This window comes from Penicillium subrubescens (assembly GCF_028828155.1).
Source record: "Penicillium subrubescens strain IBT 31985 chromosome Unknown utg000011l_segment0_segment0, whole genome shotgun sequence".
Classification (NCBI taxonomy): domain Eukaryota; kingdom Fungi; phylum Ascomycota; class Eurotiomycetes; order Eurotiales; family Aspergillaceae; genus Penicillium; species Penicillium subrubescens.
Genome location: NW_026643161.1, coordinates 961,107 through 985,039, shown reverse-complemented (window position 1 = coordinate 985,039; position 23,933 = coordinate 961,107). Strand labels below are relative to the sequence as shown.

The 23,933-nt window shown below is 50.0% G+C and overlaps 8 protein-coding genes across 8 annotated transcripts; 4 read left to right on the top strand and 4 right to left on the bottom strand.

The window, feature by feature from the left end:
* Positions 1-741: 741 nt before the first annotated feature.
* On the top strand, positions 742-3,930 carry N7473_012719 (NRPS-like enzyme; the record flags this gene model as incomplete). Its single annotated transcript, XM_057158658.1, has 1 exon — positions 742-3,930. The coding sequence occupies one exon, from the start codon at positions 742-744 to the stop codon at positions 3,928-3,930; it is 3,189 nt and encodes a 1,062-aa protein (XP_057002612.1).
* Positions 3,931-5,180: 1,250 nt separating this feature from the next.
* On the bottom strand, positions 5,181-5,648 carry N7473_012718 (Glycine-rich cell wall structural protein 1; the record flags this gene model as incomplete). The annotated part of the gene is made up of 1 exon (XM_057158657.1): positions 5,181-5,648. The coding sequence occupies one exon, from the start codon at positions 5,646-5,648 to the stop codon at positions 5,181-5,183; it is 468 nt and encodes a 155-aa protein (XP_057002611.1).
* A 192-nt stretch (positions 5,649-5,840) lies between these two features.
* N7473_012717 (uncharacterized protein) lies at positions 5,841-6,277 on the top strand (the record flags this gene model as incomplete). The annotated part of the gene is made up of 3 exons (XM_057158656.1): positions 5,841-5,905; positions 6,004-6,208; positions 6,245-6,277. 3 exons carry the CDS (start codon positions 5,841-5,843, stop codon positions 6,275-6,277), a joined length of 303 nt encoding a protein of 100 aa, XP_057002610.1.
* Positions 6,278-7,431: 1,154 nt separating this feature from the next.
* Positions 7,432-9,630, top strand: N7473_012716 (nucleotide pyrophosphatase/phosphodiesterase family protein; the record flags this gene model as incomplete). Its single annotated transcript, XM_057158655.1, has 3 exons — positions 7,432-7,872; positions 7,946-9,212; positions 9,266-9,630. 3 exons carry the CDS (start codon positions 7,432-7,434, stop codon positions 9,628-9,630), a joined length of 2,073 nt encoding a protein of 690 aa, XP_057002609.1.
* A 962-nt stretch (positions 9,631-10,592) lies between these two features.
* Positions 10,593-12,365, top strand: N7473_012715 (BCS1 and AAA domain-containing protein; the record flags this gene model as incomplete). Its single annotated transcript, XM_057158654.1, has 1 exon — positions 10,593-12,365. One exon carries the CDS (start codon positions 10,593-10,595, stop codon positions 12,363-12,365), a length of 1,773 nt encoding a protein of 590 aa, XP_057002608.1.
* Positions 12,366-12,680: 315 nt separating this feature from the next.
* On the bottom strand, positions 12,681-13,745 carry N7473_012714 (glycoside hydrolase family 43 protein; the record flags this gene model as incomplete). The annotated part of the gene is made up of 2 exons (XM_057158653.1): positions 12,681-13,358; positions 13,422-13,745. 2 exons carry the CDS (start codon positions 13,743-13,745, stop codon positions 12,681-12,683), a joined length of 1,002 nt encoding a protein of 333 aa, XP_057002607.1.
* A 3,205-nt stretch (positions 13,746-16,950) lies between these two features.
* Positions 16,951-21,962, bottom strand: N7473_012713 (kinesin-3 motor protein uncA; the record flags this gene model as incomplete). The annotated part of the gene is made up of 2 exons (XM_057158652.1): positions 16,951-21,785; positions 21,899-21,962. 2 exons carry the CDS (start codon positions 21,960-21,962, stop codon positions 16,951-16,953), a joined length of 4,899 nt encoding a protein of 1,632 aa, XP_057002606.1.
* Positions 21,963-22,151: 189 nt separating this feature from the next.
* N7473_012712 (uncharacterized protein) lies at positions 22,152-22,370 on the bottom strand (the record flags this gene model as incomplete). Its single annotated transcript, XM_057158651.1, has 1 exon — positions 22,152-22,370. One exon carries the CDS (start codon positions 22,368-22,370, stop codon positions 22,152-22,154), a length of 219 nt encoding a protein of 72 aa, XP_057002605.1.
* Positions 22,371-23,933: the final 1,563 nt, after the last annotated feature.

Genomic DNA, 23,933 nt, shown 5'->3' with positions numbered 1-23,933 from the left:
GTTCCCCCATCACACCCTCGACATGATTAAACGCAAGGCTACATGGGGCCAAATAGTGGAGGCAAAATTCCAGTGAAATCGTTGTCGGGCATTGTGGAGTATATTTTTCAGCTCTGTCCTGATTTTTTCTTGATCTTCTATTACTTAGCTCAGGTCTAATTCACTCGATTCCCGTGTCGACGATACAAAATGGCCCGCTATCTACCGTTTCTCCATCATGATGCAGCTTTTACGGCTCCCAAGTCCGAGCGTTCATGCCGATCACAACTGTGGACACCAATCCCCAGAATTTGATTCGCTTGAGGATCAAATACCGAGTTGGGGGCCTAACTCTGCAGCTAGCATCTCATCCTGTCATTCTGATTTGTGGGGCAGAAGTCTAGCATGCGAACTGCAGTAGGAACATGTATATCGCCGAATTCTCTTTCTTGTGAAAGTGACACTATCTCTCCTCTGGCATAGTGTCTCCTCTGGCATAGTGGGTCCATGCCGTTGATTTTGAAAGGGACACTTCCTATTCGGCCAGATAGTGTCAGTGCTAGTGAGCCTTGTTGTCAATATGTGGACTTTTTTTCTCGTGGATGACGACTGGCAGCCTTGTTCTGCAAAGGTCCTAGATGGCAAAATATTGCCGTTATTTAGTTGACCCCCTCTTCCCTACTCGGGACTCCCTGTTGATGGGACAGTTTATTTCCTGTTTGTAATTCATCCAAACCCATTTTGCTTCAGTAACAGCCGAATATGGCTGGCTTCCGTCCCGAGGAGGAGCTTCTCCCTCATATTGTGGACCATTATGCGAAATTCAAGCCAGACCAGCTATATGCCGAGTATCCCAGGTCTCCTACAAGTTATGACGAGGGCTTCCGACCCATTACCTACCGAGCCTTTGCAAATGCCATCAACGGAAATGCCTGGTGGTTAACTAAAACGCTTGGCCGAGGCAACGGCGAGCCCTTGGCCTATATTGGTCCCAATGACCTGCGATATCCGGCTTTGGTCCTGGGTGCTGTGAAAGCAGGGTACTGTATGTTCCTCCCCTCTCCTCGCAACAGCATTGCCGCCCATAAACATCTACTCGAAACTATCAATTGCACGAAAATTCTCACTCCTACTCCACGTCCACCATTTGTCACTGCAATTCTGGAAGCAGTGCCATTGTCAGCGTACGACATTCCTAGTCTTGGCGACTTGCTTGCCACGGAGTACCCGCATTTCGAGTATACCAAATCATACCCTGAAGGCTTGGATGACAAGCTAGCAATTATTCATACTTCCGGCTCTACTGGAATCCCCAAACCGATTACGTGGAGGCTATCCACGGCTTGTGTACACATTCGAATGTGCCAGATTGACGCGCCCGAAGGGTTCGAAAACCAACATAAGTGGTCAATTGGAAAGAGGCAATTCATGCCTTTGCCTCCTTTCCATGCTGCGGGTCTAGCAAGTTTGACTTTCATCAATATTCCAGCAGATGTAATATGTATTATTCCTACCGCCGCGGGACTTCCCACAGCTTCTGCCTTGGTTGAGGCATTGAAACAGACACCGATGGACATGGCGGCTCTCGTACCGTCAATTGTACAAGAACTAGCACAAGAGCCAGACCTTCTGGATTTTTGCGCCCAGAACCTGGAATACTGCTTTTACATGGGCGGCGATCTACCTCAGGCAATTGGTGATACAGTTGCAGCCAAGATCAAGCTCTCCAATCACTACGGATCTTCCGAAGTAGGCCTCCTCACTCCAATTTACGATCTCAATAATCGAGATCGCTTAAAGGATTGGAGATATATTCAATTTCATCCAGATCTGGGTTCTGAGTTCCGCCAGGCTACTGATACTGAGTATGAGCTTGTTCTGGACTGGTCACCGGAAAGTGAGAAATACCAGATGCCATTCAATATCTTTCCAGGGCTGAAGGAATTCCACACGCATGACCTGTTCGTCCGCCATCCAGATCCTAATAAATCTAACCTGTGGCGTTGGAGCTCTCGCTCAGATGATGTGATTGTTTTTCTCAATGGCGAAAAGACGAATCCCGTCTCCATGGAGCAACATATCACGGCTTCCAACCCCGGTGTCACCGGAGTTTTAGTCGCTGGCGCACAGCGGTTTCAGGCTTCATTGATTGTCGAATACGGCAACAAGGAGCTGCTAGACCCGAGTGAAAGAGCCGCTACCATTGAAACCCTCTGGTCGAGTATTGAAGAGGCAAATCAGGCATGCCCTGCTCATGCCAGAATTGCTCGAACTCATATCCTTTTCACCACTCCTGAAAAGCCATTCCCTCGTGCCGGAAAAGGTACCATACAGCGAGCCGCTGCCTTGGCTCTATATTCTTCAGAGATAGAAACGCTTTATTCACACGCAGACCAGCTAGGGACACATACTGATGACGAGCCAGTTGGACCTGGAAGGGTTAGCGAGATCGAGCAAATCTCCGAATTCATTCTACGAACTCTGTCCTCCATCACCAGCTGGACTCCTGAGCAGATCAAGACTTCGGATAATTTCTTTCATCTGGGACTGGACTCTTTGCAGACTATCACAGCCACACGATCCTTCAAGCGTGGCTTTGATCTGCCATCATTCAGCCCGAATCTCATCTATCTTCACCCATCGCTTTCGAGTCTGGCACAGGCAACGATGAAGCTCATGCAAGATGATCAAATTTCCGAGAACGTGGTCAAGGAGGCACAACTACAAGAACGAGATCAAATCCTCACCGAGTTCATCGCAAAAATTGATGGCCCTCACATAAATGCAACATGCACAAACCCTCCGACTTCACATACCGTCTTGCTCACCGGGTCAACGGGGACACTGGGTACATACATCCTAGATACACTTCTAAAAGATGCATCAGTCGCACATATTCACTGCCTCAATCGCAAGGCAGACAGCCTAAATGTACAGCGCCAGAAAAGCGGCGTTTATCATCTGGACTCCACCCTAGACTCTTCCCGAGTCACACTCTGGCATGCAGATCTATCTCAAAACGATCTCGGATTGGAACAAGAGTCACTCAAGCTCCTTCAGGAGTCAACTACCGCCATCATCCACAACGCTTGGAATGTGAACTTCAATCTCTCACTCCCATCATTCAAACCCGATCTACTGGGCGTGGTCAACCTGATCAATTTCACGGCATCTGCATCAAAGACACCTACTCTTTTCTTTCTCTCCTCTATCAGCTCCGTCATGGGCCATGAGACCGATTCACGTCTGACACCAGAGAGTATCATTTCCACCAACACGCCAGGTCCGAATGGATACGCCAACAGCAAATACGTCGCTGAGAAACTTTTAGACCACGCAGCTCAAATACTTGGGATTCGGACATCCTTGGCCCGAGTTGGCCAGGTAGCGGGTGCAGTACGCACACCTGGTCTCTGGAACAAAGCCGAGTATTTCCCCAGTCTGGTGAAGAGCTCGTTGCACCTTGGCGCGGTACCGGCTAGTGTCGGTGCGACACTTGGTAGAATTGACTGGGTACCTATTGATCTACTTGCTGAGGTTTTAACTGGTTTGGCCTTGCGCGAGTCTCAACCAGGTTGCATTAACGTCTATCACCCATTGAACCTGCACCCAACGACATGGGACAAGATCATTGCCGTTGTCGCCGATGAACTTTCCCAGGTTACAGGGGAACCCTTGGATTTGATCGATTTGTCGAAGTGGGTGCAGCGAGTACGGCAGGATATCGAGACTGCTGGTGGAACTCGGAGAGTGGTTGGCGAGTCGGACCTGCAGGTACTCTTGGAGAAAAACCCTGCCGCCAAGCTACTTGAATTCTTCGAAGGGTTACTATCTGTGCAGTCTGACAATGTCTTGGACACACAAGAGACGGCTAGTGTCAGTGAAAAGTTGAGGTCGATCGAGGGTATCAAGGAGGAATGGATTCGCAAGTGGATCAGGGAGTGGATTTAGACTTGATCTGTTCTTAAAATGCTATCCCGGGCATTTTCTTATATAAAGGAGTCTCTTGGATTTTCGGCCTATTATTGGAGTATTGTAACGCGTTTCTACTTCTTCGGCTCAAATGAAGAAAGTGAAAATTCAGACATTGCCCATCCCACAACTCATCAGTTGTCTTTTAGTGAAAACTAGAAATTGAGGCTCTGCTCACAAATGCTTTTTTTCAAGGATAGCTTATCATCCAATGAGATTAGGCAGTGAGAGGGTACCAGGTTGCTCTCCTGGATCAAATAATCTTACGAACTTAGTCTTCTAGAATTAGTTTATTCCGGTGATTTGGATAGGAATCAATACAAGGCGCTGAAAGCTAGTATCGCAAACGCGAAAATTGGCTTCTTCTTCTTGGCATTCGTTCGGAGATTTCGACTGACCCACCACAATTTTCATGTACGATATCCTCTAACGGAAAACTTCAATGAAGTGTTATACAAAGAAAGGAGTTGAGTCACAAAAGCCACGGAGCCGATATCCATTCATCAGCAAGTTCTGCACCTCCAGCTTTAGCAATTGCCTCTTCAGGGTTACTCAACAAGCCTAGGCAATGTTGCATCCATTTCACGCAAAAGAATTATTCTTCAACTTTAAGCCTGTTCCTATGACGCGTGCTCATGCGGACTTGTGGCTTAGAAAGCAGATAAGCGACCTTCAAGACCTGCTAAAAGGCAACTCGTCACGCCACTAGCTATTAATAGAGCATTATGCGTTCATGACACTGGACATGCCCCGGGGTTGCATTCGCCACCGAGATAAGGTTTGAATCTAGATATCATGACAAGGTTACTATCGGCTTGGCCGTTCCTAGCGGCCGAAACGGTCTGAGCAGTGTGACTCTACGGCACATATTCTAGGATAACACAGCTGGAAGACGTCAGGAATTCGTCTAACATAGGCTTTTGAATTAAATTCATATTAGTTCGGTATATTCACCCAAACGCCAATATCAGTACAAAAGAGCGCAGTCTAAAACCACCCAAAAACGCCTTTCCTCTTCACCCTGGAAGTCCCACTGCTTCTCGGTTTCCATGTTCATCTCCAAAATAACCACATCAGTGACATAGATGGACAGCAGCCATTAATATCGAATCAAACGCAGTCTCAAAGTTAAAACGTAGAAAAATAAAAGACAAGACACCAAGGGTGAAGGGACCGAAACACCGGCACAAAAGATAAGAAAGAAAAGATATTAAATATTAACCACCCGCTTAAGCGAGGAAGATGAGAGCACCGTAGGCGACGCTGCCAATACCAGCGCCAACCATGCCGAGCTGAGGAACAGAGACCTTGACACCGGGGTTGGAGGGGACGAAGCCGGTAGAGCTGGGGGAGGCAGGGGTGTTGCTAGCACCAGAGCCAGAGCCAGAGCCCGAGCCACCAGTGCCAGTGCCAGAGCCCGAGCCCGAGCCTGAGCCAGTGCCAGAGCCAGAGCCAGAGCCAGAGCCTGAACCGGAACCGCCAGCGCCTCCAGCGCCGCCGCCGGAGGTGCCGTTGCCGCCACCAGAGGTACCGTTGCCGCCGCCGGGGGTGCCGGTCACGATGGGGTGAGTGCCAGTGCTAACAGCAGTGCCGACCACGGAGGCACTCTTCTGGTGAATTGGGGGCTCGGATTGCTTGGCAGCCTGGACGCCAGCAGCAATGGCCAGGAGGGTGAGGACAGGAGTGGAGAAGTGCATTGTGACTTTTGAGTGGATGGAGCTGAAGCGATTGGCTCAAGAAGGAAGACAGGCTTCTTGTCTAACGAATGACGAAGCTGTGACAGAGTATCAGGATGATATATTCTTCGCGGAGATAGTGGCACAGGGGAAGAACTTACCTATGGAGGAGGGTATTATCCTGATGGGAGCTTTGAAGGGAAAGGTAGTACCATGAATTCGGGAGACGAGGAAGCCATTCTTATAGATCAGAAGGGTGTCCAAATCCGGCCTGTCAGGTAAGTGTGGTAAGTGATGATGCCATGTAACAAGAGGAGGAAAATTTTCTCACATGTTCCTCTCAATACTCTCCTGTGCCTCTCTCTCCCCTCGACAGAGCCCCGGTAGCACAGCTGCGAGACGAGATTTGCACATCGAGGGCTTCCGCATCCGGGGGTGACTTCGATGTCACTCTGGGTCTCCGGCCGAATCAGCTCCACCTTGCGTCTCTGATAGGAGGCTGGTCGGGCCAACTTCATTACTTAATAACCAGCTTGATTGGGAGCAAAGGTGGAGAGGAGAGTCCATCATCGCCGGAGAGGGTAAGTATATGTCACGTGATTTGTCGTCCCAAATAGGAAGTCGATGACATCAAAAGCGGACGACCCTAAATCGGCGTCACGGCGCCAATGGGGAATTCCTCGGTGATTAGTAGGGCCACATGGATAATGACATTGTCCGGGGTGCAGATTTGATGAGAGACTGCTTTCAGGTGTGGCCATCGTTTGGGGTGTTTTGGAAGCCACATCTCGAGGAATGTACAATGTGTCACTGAAGTGATGCACCGGTCGAGTCACAGGCGGTTTGGACGCATCAATTCCCACAGTAGAGATTAAAATTACAATCACTCAGGTCAAACTCACCGATGGTGCTTGCCAGTGGGAGTTGTTTAATCTAGGAACATGGAAGCATCGACGATCGGCGTAAAGACGGGCGAAAGCATTAGTATCGCGGAGGCTTGATCGAACACACAGTATCGCCGAGTAAACTGTGTATTGACAAGACTTTTGGTTTAGGTTCGAGTCGAGCAAAATGAACTGTATCGAGCAGCTCTCTCTCGTTTGTCAGAACGATGAACAATTCGTCCATGTATGCCCCGAGGGCCACTCCCGATCGCTGAGGTGTTCCAGAAAGCTGTCAATCATTGCCTCCCACTGCATCCGGGGGAAAAGCATCCATAGATAGCTTCAGTTTTTGTGCAAAGTGTCACCGTGTCTGATAGTTGCGACATTGACCGTCCATCTGGCAGGAATGCGAAAGGTGTTGACCCCGGATTGAAGATCTTCGATGAGATGGACATTTCCGTCCAACTTTGTCAGTGAAGAAAGTCGAGCCACATTCCATCCCATCTGTCAGAATGCATCTTTGAGTTTGAGATGTCAATTTGCACATCCAGTGCAATAGGAACCGAGGCCATGTTTTGTTTGTTTAGTCCTGTTTCTTTCCGTCACGTCATAGCGGGAGAAGGGCGCAAACGCTGTTTCCTTGCCAGAGTTGCCTATTCCAGCGTCAGTGTTCTTTTTCGGTCAGTATATTCATCAATCACTGTAGCTAGCAGATTCAAATCGTAAATGAGCGTAAATTGGTGATTGAAGCTGACGACTGCACCGACTATGAGGCTGACGAAGCCAAAAAGCACAAAAGCCTTGGCGGATCGGGGGTTGACCCGCCGCCGATCTCCCTTTTGCTTCGGCAGTCAACTAACAAACGCCTTCAAGCATTAAGCTTCAATGTCTTCACGCCGCGGCTGACGCGCTCGCCAGCCATGCCACACCCGCGCAGTCCCTCCCTCCTCTCCCCGGCCAACTACGACAACGATGCGGCCTCTCTGCGATCGCCGTCGGAGCAGGACTCGGACTCCGATGACGACGAATTCCTCCGTCATCCCCGCAGCACTCTAGAACTTTCCCAGCACGATCGAAGTGTCCTCGAAGATGAAGACGAGTTGGAAAAGCTGTTGACGAGAACCGGTCCTGCCCTTGGATTGCGCAGGATCTTCAGCCCGAATGGGAGCAGCGTGCGCATTGGAAAGAGGGAACGGCGACGAGCGCGAAGAGAAGCCCGGCTATCACGCCGGGAACGAGTGAGCGAGGAAGGAGAGCTGATGTATGAAATGGAAGAAGGACTTGGGGATGATGATACCTCGTCATTGATGAGTGGATCTTCGATGGATTTGGATGGAAAAGAAGACTATCTTTATGAACCGGTACATCTTCGTGGCACTCTCCCTTGGACCTGTTATTTGGGACTCACTGACACCTGTCTTTCTTCTTTTTCAGCCCTCCAAGCCGTCATGGCGCAGAATCGTATTCGTTTCCGCCATCATCGCCATCCTGTTTCTTATCCTGTTCCTCGGCGCATACAAAGCCTCCAGTACTTTCCGAGCTGTCCACCCACATGTCCAGCCTCTTCTTTCCAACGGCACCTCGCTATTCGCGCCCACCACTATATTGATCTCACTCGACGGATTCCGAGCTGACTTCCTCGACCGAGGTCTGACACCAGCCCTCAACTCGCTGATTGCGAATGGCGTCTCCCCGCAATACATGACACCCAGCTTTCCCAGCGTGACATTTCCGAACCATTTCACACTGGTAACAGGCTTATACCCTGAGAGCCATGGAGTGGTCGGCAACACTTTCTGGGATCCCGATCTCGATGAGGCGTTCTTCTACACCCATCCTGCTGCCAGCATGCAGCCCAAGTGGTGGAATGCAGAGCCCTTGTGGGAAACGGCGGAAAAACAAGGAATCAAGGCTGGCATCCATATGTGGCCCGGGTCCGAGGCTCATATTGGTATTGTCGAGCCAAGCTATGTGGATAAATACAATGGCTCGGAGGCTCTGCCCCGCAAGATCAATCGGGTGCTTGAGCTCCTTGATCTTCCAGGTCCAGAGGACGAGTCTGATTTGATGCCGCTACGCCCTCAGTTCATTGCGGCCTACGTTCCGGACGTCGATAAGGATGGACACACCTATGGGCCAAACAGCACTGAGATACGAGAGACCATTTCCAGGGCTGATGACCTTGTGGCCGGGATTGTCGCTGGTCTTGAAAGTCGCAATCTCACAAATTTGGTCAACATCGTGGTCGTGTCAGACCATGGCATGGCTTCTACATCAACTGAGCGTCTCGTTCAATTGGACGATGAGATAGACCTAAGGCTTGTTGAGCGCATTGATGGATGGCCGTCTCGTGGCCTGCGGCCAAAGCAGCCCGAGAATATGGAGATATTGGAGGAACAAGTGGCAAGGCTCGGGAAAAAGTATGCAGACGCCGTGGAAGTCTATACCCGAGAGACCATGCCTGAGCGCTATCACTTCTCGAACAATGATCGCATCGCTCCTCTGTGGGTGATCCCGCGAACCGGCTGGGCGATTGTTGAGAGGCCTGAATTCGATGTCAAGAAGGCATTGGAGACGGGAGAGGTCTATCATCCCAAGGGTATCCATGGATACGACCATGAGCATCCACTGATGCGAGCAATCTTCATCGCGCGTGGCCCAGCTTTCCCGCATGAACCTAACAGCCGCCTTGAAGCCTTCCGTAAGTGATGGTACCCAGAGATTGCAAGTAACCCGATTGACTCATCTTTCTAGAAAACATCGAAGTATACAATATCCTCTGTGACTCATTAGGTATCGACCCACTGCCAAACAACGGCACGCTGCGTCTACCTTTGAATCCAGTTGGTCTTCATTCCGACGAGCACGCACCGCCGCAAGTGCGACCGTCCGATCCTCCAGAGCCGTCATCCGCCACGATCACAGTTGGGCCCTCGGAATCAACTACCGCTGCAACGGAGGCATCCTCTACAACAGTGACGCCATCCGCGACAAGCCCCGCCGGCAATGATGACGAGAGTACTAGCTGGTGGGGGGCAATAACGGGTAAACTTGAGGAATTCAAGGAGTGGGCCGGAGAACTCTTCTCTGCTGAAAAGGACAACCATCCCCAACTGTGATAGAGCCTGGCTGGAGTATATCTGGGTCTTGCATTTACTTTTCTATTTTCGCCTATGTCGGTGCCATTTTGATAGATACCCATGTTCAAGCAAATACATACCTTCGTAATTCTCATTTGCATTATTTAGGTAGAGTCAATTATGTCCTGGGTGTTTACTTGTCGTAGCTGAAGGAGGCTCCAGGATTCAAAGGTAATTATAGAGGTCATCGCTGTCGGGTATGTAGCACTTTGGGCAGGGATGGAGGGATCTGCCAGAGTCACGAGTTGTAAATTGGCGGTTCCGACATCAACAGCACCAAGTGGTCGAGCAGTAACTCGGTCAATATCTTCCTTGGTCTAGTGGTCATGATTTCCGCTTGTCATTAACACCGATAAGCGCGGGAGACCGGGGTTCGATTCCCCGAGGGAGAGTTTCTTTTTTGCTTTTTATTTTACTTACTGCCACTATGTACTAGGTCTCAAATGACTAAGAAACCTCCTTCTAATTTTAGGAATGGTTCTTTTGATCCCTTCCATAAAGCCGTTGACTTGAATTTGAGGTTAGTCATATCAAATGGTGATGAGAAGCCACAGCCTTAAGCATATAGAGTTTGTATGTAACGCGCTAGCATACCAAGGGAAGCAGGCTTCAACAAATATCATTCGCTGTGTAGATCACCGGGGTCGACCTGAATAATCCACTAAATCACACCTGACCATACAAACAACACCTTCTAGTCTACGTCTTTCGTCATTCCAGCTTCCCACTGCTTCCTCATGCATTACTTGAGTCAGACAGTTAGGCAGCACTGTGAAAGGCTGCAGCATGCCAGCTGCGGGCGCCCGATGCGGTAGTTGCTAACGCGGGGTCCCAGCTTGGATTATGTGGCCGTGGCTGAGGCTCCAAGACTATTTAAACGTCTCTAGATACTTAACTTTCTTATTTCTTCAACTCATCATCCTGTCCACCTGGCGCCGGGCATGGCGTTCAACCAGTCAGCCCCCTCGTCAACGAGGATGGCCCTCTCACAATCCGACACAGCCTTCTTGGAGGCTTTGGTTCCGGGGTACACTTTTATATCCCGGATTTTCCTTTCATATCTTCACATTGACCTTGCCGCTTATCTACAATATTTCGTTGCACTGGCCCTTTTCGGTGTCTCCATGCGATATCTTTCTGAGTATCTCACGCAATTCTTTGAAACATACCTTGTCTGCACGGCAGAGATGCGCCTCGACGATGAGCTCTTCAACTACTTGATGTACTGGTGGTCCCGACGACCAAACACGAAGCGTACAAATCATTTCTTGGCCGGTGTCCGAACAAATGGCTATTGGGGCGATGACGACGACGATTCCGACAACGCCGATTCGGATGATGAAGACGAAGAATGGAGTGTTGTCGATGGCTCTACGAATGCAGAGTCGTTCGATGACTACTGGACGAAGGTCATCAACCGCGACAAGTACAAGAAGCTGCGCTTTACACCTGCGCAGGGCCGCCACTATTTCTGGTACCAGGGACGACTATTGATGTTGGAGCGACGGTATGAGCAGTCCGGAGCTCGCTGGGTGCTCAACAACGAGAAGCTGTATCTGTCATGCTTGGGTCGGGACCCTTCCATCCTTCATAAGCTTCTTTCCGATGCTCAACACAAATTTGTCGAGCGCGATGGGAGCCGAACGATTATCTACCGTGGACAACGAGGCTCCTCGGGTTCTACATTCGATTGGTGCCGGTGTATGTCTCGACCGCCTCGCCCTCTGGACACTGTTATTTTGGATAATACTCAGAAACAACTATTCTTGGCCGATATCGAAGACTACCTCGAGAAAGGAACGGCCGAATGGTACGCGGAGCATGGTATCCCTTACCGACGTGGGTATCTACTTTCTGGACCTCCCGGCACTGGCAAGTCTAGTCTTTGTTTTGCCGTCGCAGGCAAGCTTGGACTGAAGATTTATCTCCTCAACCTGAGTTCTCGAGCCTTGGATGAGGACAACCTCTACGCGCTGTTCTCTGAGCTTCCTCGACGATGCATCCTTCTCGTTGAGGATGTTGATACCTCCGAGATCACCCATAGCCGAGGACAGTCGATTTTCCCTCGGTCTGGTCCAAGCCAAGCGGACAACTCACCTTCGAACACAGACAACAATTCCTCTCCGGATGAACCTGGCAAGATCAGCCCAGACGGGAAGACTGAGAAAACTGGAATCACTCTTTCGAGCTTACTGAATGTGCTTGACGGCGTGGCTGCCAGCGAAGGTCGTATCCTCGTCATGACAACCAACCACCCCGAGAAGCTCGATGACGCACTTCTGCGCGCCGGCCGTGTTGATATGCAGATCGAGTTCCGCCTCGCAATCTCTGAAGACATTGAGAACCTCTACAAGTCAATCTACTCAGTCTCCAAAGAAGCACGCGTTCGCCAATCACCTCGCCGGGTGAAGCAATTGCAGAACGGTAGCGAAGAGGATGGAGAGTCAGATGATCACAAGCCCAATGGTGTCCACTCACGTCGACACGAGCTGCAGTCTCGCATCGAGAATCTTGCGAAGGAGTTTGCTTCTCTTGTCCCCAGTGGAGAGTTTTCCCCGGCTGAGATTCAGGGATATCTCCTCAAGCATAAGGATCACCCCGAGAGAGCCATTAGAGATGTCGCAGAATGGGTGAAGGAGGAGAGGGAGAAGAAACGTGCGAAGAAAGCAGCTGAGATCAAGGCTAAGGAGTCTCAAGGGAAGAAGCAATCTTAAGATAATCATGAATAGAGACATATTAATGACAATTGAATGCCTAATATCATACTCTCTACTTGATCTGTCTCTGTACTACTGGCTTTGAGAGAAGCTAATCTGTAACGGGCTGGGGGCCTGTTGATTACTCGAACGTGCAAAATGATACCGTAGTTGATATTCGTGAATAGTGATCAAAAAAACCAAACGACAAGATCAATGTTTCTTTCTCAACGAGCGTAAGGGGGTATATAACACAAAACAAACAATCAAAAGCAATATCAAAAGCTCCAACCAAGCTCGAACCTCGTCTCAAAAACAAACCATCTTCAAAACTTATACAATCGAGGCCGTCGTCCCACTAAGACGAAGATCCGCCACATACATGCAACGCTGCTTCAACGAGCTATCACACCAACCATGGAACAACATCCGATCTCCACATCCACAAACCGTCGCACCACCAGGCGAAATAAGACCACCATAATCCCCACCCTTCACCAACTCAACATTCGACTTATGATAAGGTCCCGTAATACTAGTCGCAGTCGCATAGCGAACATCATACTTGGGGTCCGTAAAACAGTGTGTCGAGTAGAACAAGAAGTAAGTCCCATCATGCAGGACCAAACTCGGCGCTTCCACAAGAGGACCATCGCCATCATTGGTGTTTCGGTCAAGGATCTGTACCGCATCTCCGATTGGCGTGAAACCATCTGCTTGAACTTTTTGCAGCAAGATTGGCGTGGAGACTAGAGGGGCGACGCCGTTGTTGCAGTCTCCTCCGTGGCCGACGCTGTTGCCGTCGACTTTGAAAACGACGTATCTGCTGCCGTCTTTGTCCAGGAATCCGGCTGCGTCGATGGAGCCTCCTTGGTCCAGTCTGCAGGATAGTGGGGTCTGGTTGGGGACGTATGGGCCTGTGGGCTTGTCTGCAACGGCTGTTCCGACACAGTGGTGCGGAGCATCGCTCTTTGATTCTCCTGAATAGTACATCACGTATTTTCCGTCCGCCTGTATTGAGGGTTAGTCCTGTTTAATCGTCGGTGGATTAGTAAAGATATGGGGGTGACTTGCTCGCATCACTACATCAGGTGCCCAGTGGTCTTTTTCTGTCTCCCAACCTGCCAGGGTTGGAAGAGCTTCGATATCGAGAAGAGTCCACTTGTTGAAGTCATCTGAAACCGCAACTTGAACCCGTTTGCCGTTGCCGTTTGTCCCAAAGGCATACCACTTCCCATCGGCGGCCTTCATGAAACTTGGGTCCGGGAAATCAGTGTGCAAACCCATCCAAGCACCCTTAGCTCGCTTTGGTAGAAGTGGTGAGCCAAGGACTACTTGGACCAAGGCTAGGAAGAGGACCACCCATCCGGCGGGCGAAGAAAATAGTGAAGACCCCATCTTATCTGCTTATCCAGAGGCAACGTGGAATAAAATTTGGCTTTGATTCTAAACTAACACCTTATCCTACAGGGGCAGACGGCCAGTCTTATAATTATTTCCCACCGCTATTACCGAAAATGCCATCGTGGGTACCTATCCACCTTCCAAGCCAATATCGCCCCTCAACTTGGCAGGATTGGTCTAAGAGGGAGGATAGGTGTTTGACTCCGGACCCTACACGGCACGAAAAAGGCACGAGCAGCCGCACGCCTGACATAGAAGATCCATCAGGTGCATTCGGGATGCGGGAGGGACTGATGTCCACGATCCACTCATGCTCAAGCTACTCGGGGGGCTGAGGTCAGGCTGGAGCCCAATAGTCGGGTTGGATAGTATTCCGTCAGCAGGGAGAAGCAAGGCAGGTTCCGAGGGCGCATGGCATCGGTCAAGACTAGTGTGAGTTGAATGCGTGGAGAAAAGCCCAATCGGTGGGTCAGATCCAAATAGACACCCCCGAGATATGGCGCGGTGGACTTCCGAAGCAGGCGCTGCATCATGAGATAGTTGTGAGGTCAGTAGGGGAGGAGGGAGTTGCGGAATCACGTCGGTGGAGACCATTTCACATTTTGTTTCTTCGTTGGGGCTTAGTTGTCCCAAGTAGCTAATTTAGGAGAGATTGTAAGGCTAGGGAATCCTTTCGGGCCAATACTAAAGACTTCTACGAAACCCTGGTACAGACTATACAGTTGACTAGTCTACTCTGGAAGTGTTGGCGGTTGTGTTGGCATCACAAAATAGAGAATCTTTTAGGCAGGATGATCCTCCCCGGAGGAATCAAAGTTAATCTGGGTGTGGGGGGTGTGGAATATGTCGATGCAGTGTGCTGATTGATCCTTTTGCCAAGGGCTCGGCCCAAGATGATTAAGGCACATGGGATAGGATGACTCGGGGGCGCTATAAGGCGCCGATCGTGGCGGTCAAAGCCTTTAGAGCTTATAGGAGCGTGTCTTGGATAAGAGGGGAAAAAGGAAAGTGTCTTGAACACATCAGAAGTAGTATCAAGCTAGCTGGGCACCATGCAAGGGCGAAAAGTAGACCGCCCTTGGTTCTGGACCATGAAGGAGGTTGTACATGAGCTACCGATACAGCACAGCATATTCCTCGGGACGAAAAAGACCTCCGAGTAAAATTAAAGATAAGGGTCCAAAGTTGGGGGCGAATCGGTCTCTGAGCGACGATAATAATAACCATCATTGTTCTTAGCTTCAGGCGCCCTGGAGAAGGTAAGCCCCAGCCACCCGCAGGGACTATTTCGGGGACCATCGCGAGGACGCTACCACCGTAGCACAGGGCGCGTGGTTATTCCGACTGTCCGAAATGTGCTGGCACAAATGCCAGCAAGAACTATGGACTCGAGGATGCCCCCGATAGAGAATAGACCAAAAAGACATGGCCAGCTGGCGGACAGGGTTGCACAAACTGCCAAGAGTCGACTACTAGGCTGGGGATCTGATTCGCTGGGTATACCTCGCTATACTAAATATCTCCTGGGTGCCAACTGAATTTCAATAATATGGCTGGATATACTTCCATAGACCGAGTCTTGTGCCATGGATTCATCCCGGGACAGGCCATGGTTGCCAATATTGTTTCCCCACATATTCCCGCTTTGGACTTTGGAGAAAACAAAGGGAAGTCGTGTGCCGCGTACTATGTAGTCGAACAGGGTGCTATAAGATGGCTTTTCGAACTAACTAGCGTGTAGCCTTTATTTGTCATTTGTCGTTCAATCTCTGATAGTTTGCTCTTTCTCTTTGAGAGACGACCGTAAAATGTTATAGGCATGCGAATGACTCACGCGGGCGATCTTCAATAACTAAAGCACGTTGTGATCGGTACGATCAACATCGGCAATACTCTATTCGTAAGTACCGGAGATCCCGATTGGAACTCATCACGTTTAGACAACACGGATTGTCCTCGCCGTGCATTTACCCCGCATGCTGACTTTGCAGGCCCAGCAATTGACGGTGGCCAGTGCCGACCAGTCGGTGAGGATATGCCGTGTGCAGCCATGATACCATGATGTCACAGCGAGTCTATTGATTATTGACTGGTCAAGGATCGGCAACTCGCATGACAGGGAAGGTGGGTAGTGACAACATGGTAGGGCCCATTAACTACCGACGATATCGTAAAGGGAAGTGTGAAGATGGCAAAACCTGTCATTTGACTCGGTTTTGAATTTGGAAGTCTAGGTAAGGGTGGGAACAGAAGTAAAAGACTCGGTTTTTTGCGGGATGGTGTAGAGGAAACGTGAGGGTGAGGTGACTGACGTTTGTTCTAGTAATTTGAGGGTTTCCTAGCATTTTCAAGTGTCTCGATTTGGAAGGTCGAAGTAGTGCAGTCTTACTGAGTCATGTACCTTCTAGACAAGCCATTCGATCCGGGATGTATAAGATGACTTTGAATATGCACCGGGAACTTGATGAGTGCAGCATGGATTCATCCGATAAGAATTTCCCCTGGTATATCTACAGATCAGTCGATCTTGATACTCGCCCATGCAAATCTAACAGGTGGTGGTTTGAAGATATGACGCCGATTAGTACGAAATCTCCAGTGATTACGCGTCCCCGAGGCTTAACTCAACGCCTAAATTCTTGCTTTAATTTGACTACATTTCCACTAGATCTTAGATTCATTTCATAAGGCACAAAGTAGAGATAATAATCATTAGAAAGTCCTTTTATCCGATGAGCTAGGAACGTGACTACCTTTATTGGAACATTTACGAGATTACCACCGCCCTCATTATCGGAGGCTCAATGGAAAGGTCTTTGTATTGTACAACAGAAAAAAGAAAATCATAATCACGAAAGTCCGAGATGGCCACTGTGTATAAGCAAATCAATGAGCACCGTCGCATCTATGTTCCCAACGATATCGAACTATGTACATGGGGAGGAGAAGCGCCACAGCCAGTTGATATATTCAAGGGGTATCTCAACAACAGGTCATAAAGATAGTAAAAAAAAGAAAGAAAGAAATAGATAGGGTTGGGTTGGATGTTTGAAAGATTGAATGAAAAGAAGAAGAAAAAAGAGAAGCCAGGCAAAATGGTAAAGACTCCGGGGGCCCGTTATATCGTCAAAGACATGAAGGAGATAGCCAAGCCAAGCCAGGTGAGAAAGATAATGGCAAAGAGCAATGATATGTTAGGTTACCGCTCGTCACCGCTAGCTACTGCACTGCCGCCGTTGCTACTGAAGTAACTCTCGTCAATCTTCAGGATCCATTCCACTTTTTGCGCCTCGGTGCGTGTGGCGAAAAGGAAGGTGTTCTGCGTCCCGTAGACGGCGAAGATATTAGGCCGGCCCTTGGCAGAGAGCGAGCGATCAGCACCAGCACCGGACCCGTCGAGAAGTCGGGCAAAGTCAGGCGCGTGGTCGACACGCGAGTTACGTAGATTTATAGCGTTGATTTCGTCCCCGTCGGCGGAGTAGATGTGAAGATACGGCCGGCGAAGCTCCACGAACCGTCGAACCCAGATGCTGTTGGTGTCATCGGGGGTGAGCACGTAGCCCGACTTCAAGGCTGATGGGTTCTTCGGGAGGGTTTGGATGGTGGCTACGAAACGCGGCTTGAGTGACATTTTGTCGGCTGCATCCGTGCCGTTCGACTTGCGCTGGGCGGCGATTGCTGCGCCGTCGGCGGGAGGTTCGGTGTTGCTCCGGACTAGGATGACATCGGTTGGGTCCTTCTTAGTTGACCAGAGCTCGAGGTACTTGCGGAGTAGTTTGGATTTCCGCTCGTTGAGGTCCTGGTTACGCATCGGTGTTGATCGTCCACTGCGGGCAGGAGAGGCCACCAAGCTGCCTGCGCTGAGAGCCCCGCGGGCAGCATGTAGCTCGGCCAAGCGGTATCGACGCTTACGAGCAGAAATATAGTCCCGAACCAGCGAGACCTTGCGAGGTGCCCATGTTGTCAACAACTCCTCGCCCTTGACATAGTCGTTTTGGGTGTTCATGCGCCAAAGATCGGCGGCACGCTTAGCAGAGATTGGACGGATGACCAGCGAATACATTTGCGTAGTTGAGTGTACAACTCGCGTAGAGCTCCAGAGCTGCTTGAACATCGACTGCTGACGAACGTAGGTACGCCCCAAGATTTGTAGGGTCTGGTCGACCTCGAACACGACAGGGGTCTGAAGACGGGACGAGACGAGGTCCCAGCGAACAGTGACCTGGACTCGATACTTATCTGCCGTCACTCGGTCAAGAAGCAGAGAGCCGTGCAAACTTGAATCCCACTGGCCCACAATAGTGACATTTGATGTGCCGTCGGCATTGTCCTTGACCATCGGTTCTTGGAGGAACTTGAGAGGAACATCCGGGGTTTGAAGATCCTGGTGAGGAATTTTGCCCCATGGGTCGAGAAGGCGTAGGGAGCCAACACGGGCATTGGCAATATCGTCCCACGGAAGACTTTCAGTGGAGCTGTAGGTCATGTTGATCGAAACGCGACGCTGCAAGCCCTGGTGGAGTTGATACGTGCCGGCATCAAGGGGGCTGTTCTGAACAACCTCCACGGGAAGGTATTCGCCGGACTCCGCCATCTCAAGAATCTGAACTCGGGCAAAGACATCATGTCGCTCCTCTGAGTAGAATTCAGACTCTGCAATCCGAGGAGCAGTGCGCTTTTTGGGTGTGATCTCTGCCGAGTCCCGCATATCGTCCCAGCTAAGCAGCTTGTCGAGGTGAACCGATGTGACACGAGCGTAGACACAAACCTTGAGCGCAGCGGATCGAGGACTTGACAATGGGAGGCTCATACTATGCACACTCTCAAAGCGGACAGGGCTCTCCTCGAATCCACTTATCATTTGCGTAGTAGTCGCACCACCTTCTTCAGAAATTCCGGGAACGAAGAGCTGCGCGTGGACATCAGACCCTTCCCATTCAGCAAATCCGACCATGTCCCGCATAACGACGTTGAACTTCAGAGTCGACGAAGGAGCCTGTGCAGAAGATGGCTCGAGGGAAAGCCGAATTATGCCGATGACACTCTGGGTATAAGGCGAAGTGATCTCGATGGAAAAGTCTTGCACTCGGGTCTCGAAAACAGCAGTCAAGGGGATGTCAGCATCACCAATGAGGGAATACTGCGGCGAGCAAGGCTCCGAGAATGGGTTATCCAGTTTGAAATGCTGGATGTAGTCCGGTCGGTCGATGTACTGGTGAAGTTGTCGCATCGACTGTACGCGGCGCTGGAGCTTCTCAATCGACCACAAGTGAATTACACACTGCTTATAGTCAATCACCCGAACGCCAACGCAGGGCTTCTTGGTCTCTTCCAGCACGATGTCTTCGTCACCAGAGATCCCATTCAGCACTAGATCATATGAAGAAGCCATGCTGTGGCCATGATCGACAACAGCGAATTGGAAAACCACATTCTTGTCCATGATCTGGCTCATGACCTGTGCCTCCTTCAGGAGGGAGGCATGTTGCAGAATCTTCTCGGCCATGCGAACGTAATTGCGCTGCGACCAATGGGTGAATACGGTTCGTGCGATTGCAAGCTCGCGCTCGTTCAGCTTGGCAAAACCATTCTCGTAGATTTGCGGTATTGGTTTGCCGATATCACGCATTTGCGTTTCAAAGGTTTCCTTTTGCACCCTTAATTGTTCTTCAAACTCCTCCTTGGCAGACCGTAAGGCATCTTCCATGCGCTGCTTCTCGGTTTGAAGTTCACCCACGTCTTGATTGGAGGAGGTCTCTGCGAGTCTCAATTTGTCCTGGAATTCCTCCCGTTGCCGATCGAGCTGACGTTGCATGTCCTTTTGGACTGATTTGAGAGATACACCATTTGACCCATCATCGTCGGTTTGCCGCGGTGTGCCAGGCATGGTAATAGCCGTATCGAGGGAGAAATTGTCGATAGTTCCATTGGACATGTACTTGTCACGCACTGGGAAAGAACTCATCGAGTCTGAGTCTTCTTCATTTTCAGGAAGTCCGCGACGCACTGCTCGCGCTTTTTGCACGTCCTCGAATAGAGCATCTAGCTCGTCGTCGGGTAAATGGGAGATGTGATCTGGGCCCAACATCGCACTGACAGCTTCTCGACGAGCAAGAAACCAATCGGATTCTCTCCCGCGTTGTGAAGGCATGGGTGAATCCGCCCTACTGGAATCACCATCTATTTCGGAACCCACCTTGCTAGGCGAGCGGTCATGAGTCTTGTGCGGTGCCGGTGAGCCGAGTTGGCTTGTCGTCACGGAATGTCGCAATAAGCTTTGTTCTACTCGTTCGGCACGAGCCTCCTGCGGGTGATTGAAACGGAAAATGTGGAAATCGCCTAGGATAATTCGGAATCCACTCTTGAGTCGCGTGGGCTTGTCGATTCGTAGACCATTGACCATCACGGCAGCACCTTCTGTCGGAACAATAGTCACGATATTGTCGACGTTCTCAAAGGTACAGTGTTTAGTAAGAATTTTTGAGCCATTCAGTCGAATCTCCACGCTGTTTCCCTGGTCCATATGACCCACGGTCGTAGTACCCGGTTTGATATTGTAGACCAGACATTCGGCGAGCAATGGGTCGTCGCTCAGGTTGACCAAATGAGGCATCTTCTTCGGCGTGCTCAATCCAATGAAACCTTTCTCGATGTTGATACCGAGTTCCTCGAGAGCCTGCTCACGCTCTTTGTGAATCTCCTCTGTCTTTTGTAGTTTCTCCTCCCATGTCTGATTGAGATCTTTGTAGAGCTTCTCACTCTGGTTGAGCTGTTCCACAATCTCGGCTTTGCTGACTTTGGTGACGGTACCATCGGCTTGCTGAATAGAGACCATCTGCTTCTCCAATGGTGTGTCGGGAGGGTAATGTTCTTCTTGCGAAATTGCGCCAGGAGCCCCGGGAACTCCTCCGGGAACACCACCTCCAAGTTTGGACCGCAACTGCGCCAACTCCTCCTTCAGTTCGCGGATCATGCGAGCATTCGGATCCTCATTCACAACTGCGTGGTTCTTGATTCGTTTGGCGGAGTCGGCATAACGTAGCGTACTCAGGGTCTCGTCAAAGTTGATGTCCGCAGGCGAAATGGCTGCAATCATAGAAGTCATTGAGTTACCTCCCAAGGAGTCCTTCAGCAACCAGGTGAGTACTGAGTCACGATATGGAACCATTGATGCCTTCTTGAGCTTGCCTGACGACACATCGGCTAATGCAGCAATGACACGACCGAGAGTGGACAGAGACCTGTTAATCTCAGCACCTTCCTTCAAACGGGCACCCGTAGCTCCAGTCGAGTTTGCTCTCTCGGAACCAGCCAAATCGACCAAACTGATCTTCGACACCTTCTCCGTATCCATCGAGGTCTCCGCGTCGTGACGTTTTTGCGTGAGGGTCAAAGTAAACACAGCGTGGGATCGACTGGAGGTTTCGTTCATGTTCGTTGCCGCCACCGTTCGAGCTTTGTTTCCCTCGTCCATCAAATGATCAATTTCGTCGAACGAGCGAACGACAAGCTTCGCCAAGTCTTCAACATATGGACCAGTGGACGGATGCTCGCGAACTTTCAGATTGCCCTTATTCGAAGGGTTGAGCAAGTCGCGAACGCGTTCATTGTAAATTTCCAGGTATGACACCTCAACCGTGACGTTCAAGCTCTTGTCTTGCTGGATGTCGGTGATCCGCGTGAACATAGACTGACAAATGCGTGGAATAACACCATACTCCTGGCCATAACCCATCATCGAGTACGATTTTCCGGAACCGGTCTGACCATAGGCGAAAATACAGTTGTTATATCCACTGAAGGCATTGTCGAGGAGCGGCGTGCCCAGGTCGTCGAAGAGGTTGTCCTGGCCGGCATAATTCGCGTCATTCTTGTCGAATGACCAGTACGATCGATCGAAAGCGAACACCTTCGGTCCGTCGCCACCACCCTTGCCAGCGCCTTTTCGCGATTTGTCCTCCGCGCCAGGCGGTGCGGTGAGCACCGTCTGGTTGCCTTTCATCTGCACGATACATTTTGCGCCTCGGTCGAGTTCTAGAAGCGTTATCAAAGAAGGGGTATCAAGTCAGCCACGAGTCCTCAAGGGGGACGAGAGGGGCAGTGGATTTGTCGTCTCCTTCACTTCCTCCGTGCAACCTTCCACTCACCTCTGCTGTTGAAGGGTCGCACTCGGACCACCACCTTAATATTGCCTCCGCCGCCTGGAGCCATCTTGTCTTTCTACCCCATATACCGGGGGTCGTCACGGAATCGACAGCTCGCTGGAAAGTAGGATCGGATCGTGGAGGGGTTTGACACAAGCGGTGACGGGTCAACGCCGGTGCGCAAACTCCGCGAGGAGCGCGACTTGTGGGCGATGTCGCAAGGGTGTGAGGTATGAGATTGCTGGATCTCGTCTGCCTACGGTTCGTCTGGAGCGGTGTCTGGGGTGTATCGGGAACCGTAGATGTCAACAAAGACGTCATGAATCGAATATTCAGCGCGTGTGTAGGTTGTGGGGTGGGTCAGCTGGATCCCTTGAAGATGGCGGTCAGAGTCGACTAGGACTCTTGAGTCAAATTCCGCAGCGCTGCTGGAGGAAGACTCAAACCTCCAAGAGTCGAATGCGATTGTCGACATCTTTCATGCGGAAAAGCCACCTGCCCCGAGGCCGCGGGACCCCCTTGCTGAGTCAGTCAACTTTTGGGGCGCAACATTTTGGCTCTATGCACACCAACACTTAAAACAACATTGATCTTCAGGATTAAGGACCAGATTCATTCCATCACATCAATCTGAGTTGTTGTCATATATATACCAAACGTGCAGTTCTGTGCCGCGGAGTGCATACTGCATATCGTAGAACAGGGAGGTTATCAACACGACACTGGTATAAGTAATGATGTGTATTCGCCGTCGGACACACTTTCATCCTTTTTATCCTCGTGGAAACGACCAACAGTTCTTCATTGACGCAGATCGAATGACTTTATTTTGATGAATATACCAAAGCATCTATCTGATCAGAAGCATTTCTCTTCAGAGCATTGTCCACCAACAACTGGCTCTCTTTCCTATGGCCCTTGGGGACCTGCTACATCCATATGAAATAAAGTACATGACTCATCGAACAAGGGGGCACTTTGGGATCATATGCGGCTTGTTATAAAGCCAACAACCATGGAGTATCTGATGCCTCATTGGGCCCTCACGTCCTCGATGGTGGGGCATCTCTTACGTGGAGATCTTGATGGTCCGCTTTGCTCAGAACCAACCTTAACATCCAAATCAACTACTATCCATATGGTGCCTCCTGTAGGAGAATATGGACAAAATTCTCTTACAATCGCGTATCTTGAATGCATCTACAAATCTAGAAATAGAGGTGATGATTATGTATGTATAGAGTGACGACGGCCGAATCTACGGGAGTAGGTCAAGCTCCCACGTGGGGTAAGGGTGAGATCGAACCTATCAGACATAAATCTTTCATACATCGATCACTATGGCTTATTTTAGAACTATTTTAGCTATTTGTACCATTTGTGTGTCTACTGTGTATATCTTCATTACCTGGTGATGAAACACAAGCGTTTGGAGAATTGAACTCGGGTTTTGCAGAAAATTTGCCCAGATTCTTGGTACTGTTTCGAAGTATATATTCTTTGCGTCTCACATAACTTGATAGTAGTCAACCTAATGGATTTTAAGAGGAAGATTCATTCCAGTCGTGATCTCTCGAATATACTTAAGAATAATTTGTCCTCTAACAATTCTTGAAATTCTGCCTTTGGACATGACGCTATCAACTAAACAAGACAAATCGTGAACAAAGATGGGCGCGGGCATTCGAGTATGTAGTAGTGTGCGCGATCTCTTCTTACAGTAAAAACATAACTACAGCCTACTTTTGATATCACCTGTGTTTACCCTTGAAGTTTGCCTTAGATCACACCCTACAAATGCTCTAAGAATGGGAGTCGATGAGATATGACCGCTCGTCATTTCAATTCTCGACGCCATAAACATCACCCAAGCCCTGCCACGGAGAATTAGTCAGGCTTACCAGTGTCCACATCCAAGCCACATTTACAGTCATATTACCAGATAGGAAAGCGAGAGCGTAACCGTCTCGATCTCTGCATCCACACAACACAGCCCTACAAATGGCGCGAATGGCGCTTCGCACATATGTACCTCTAC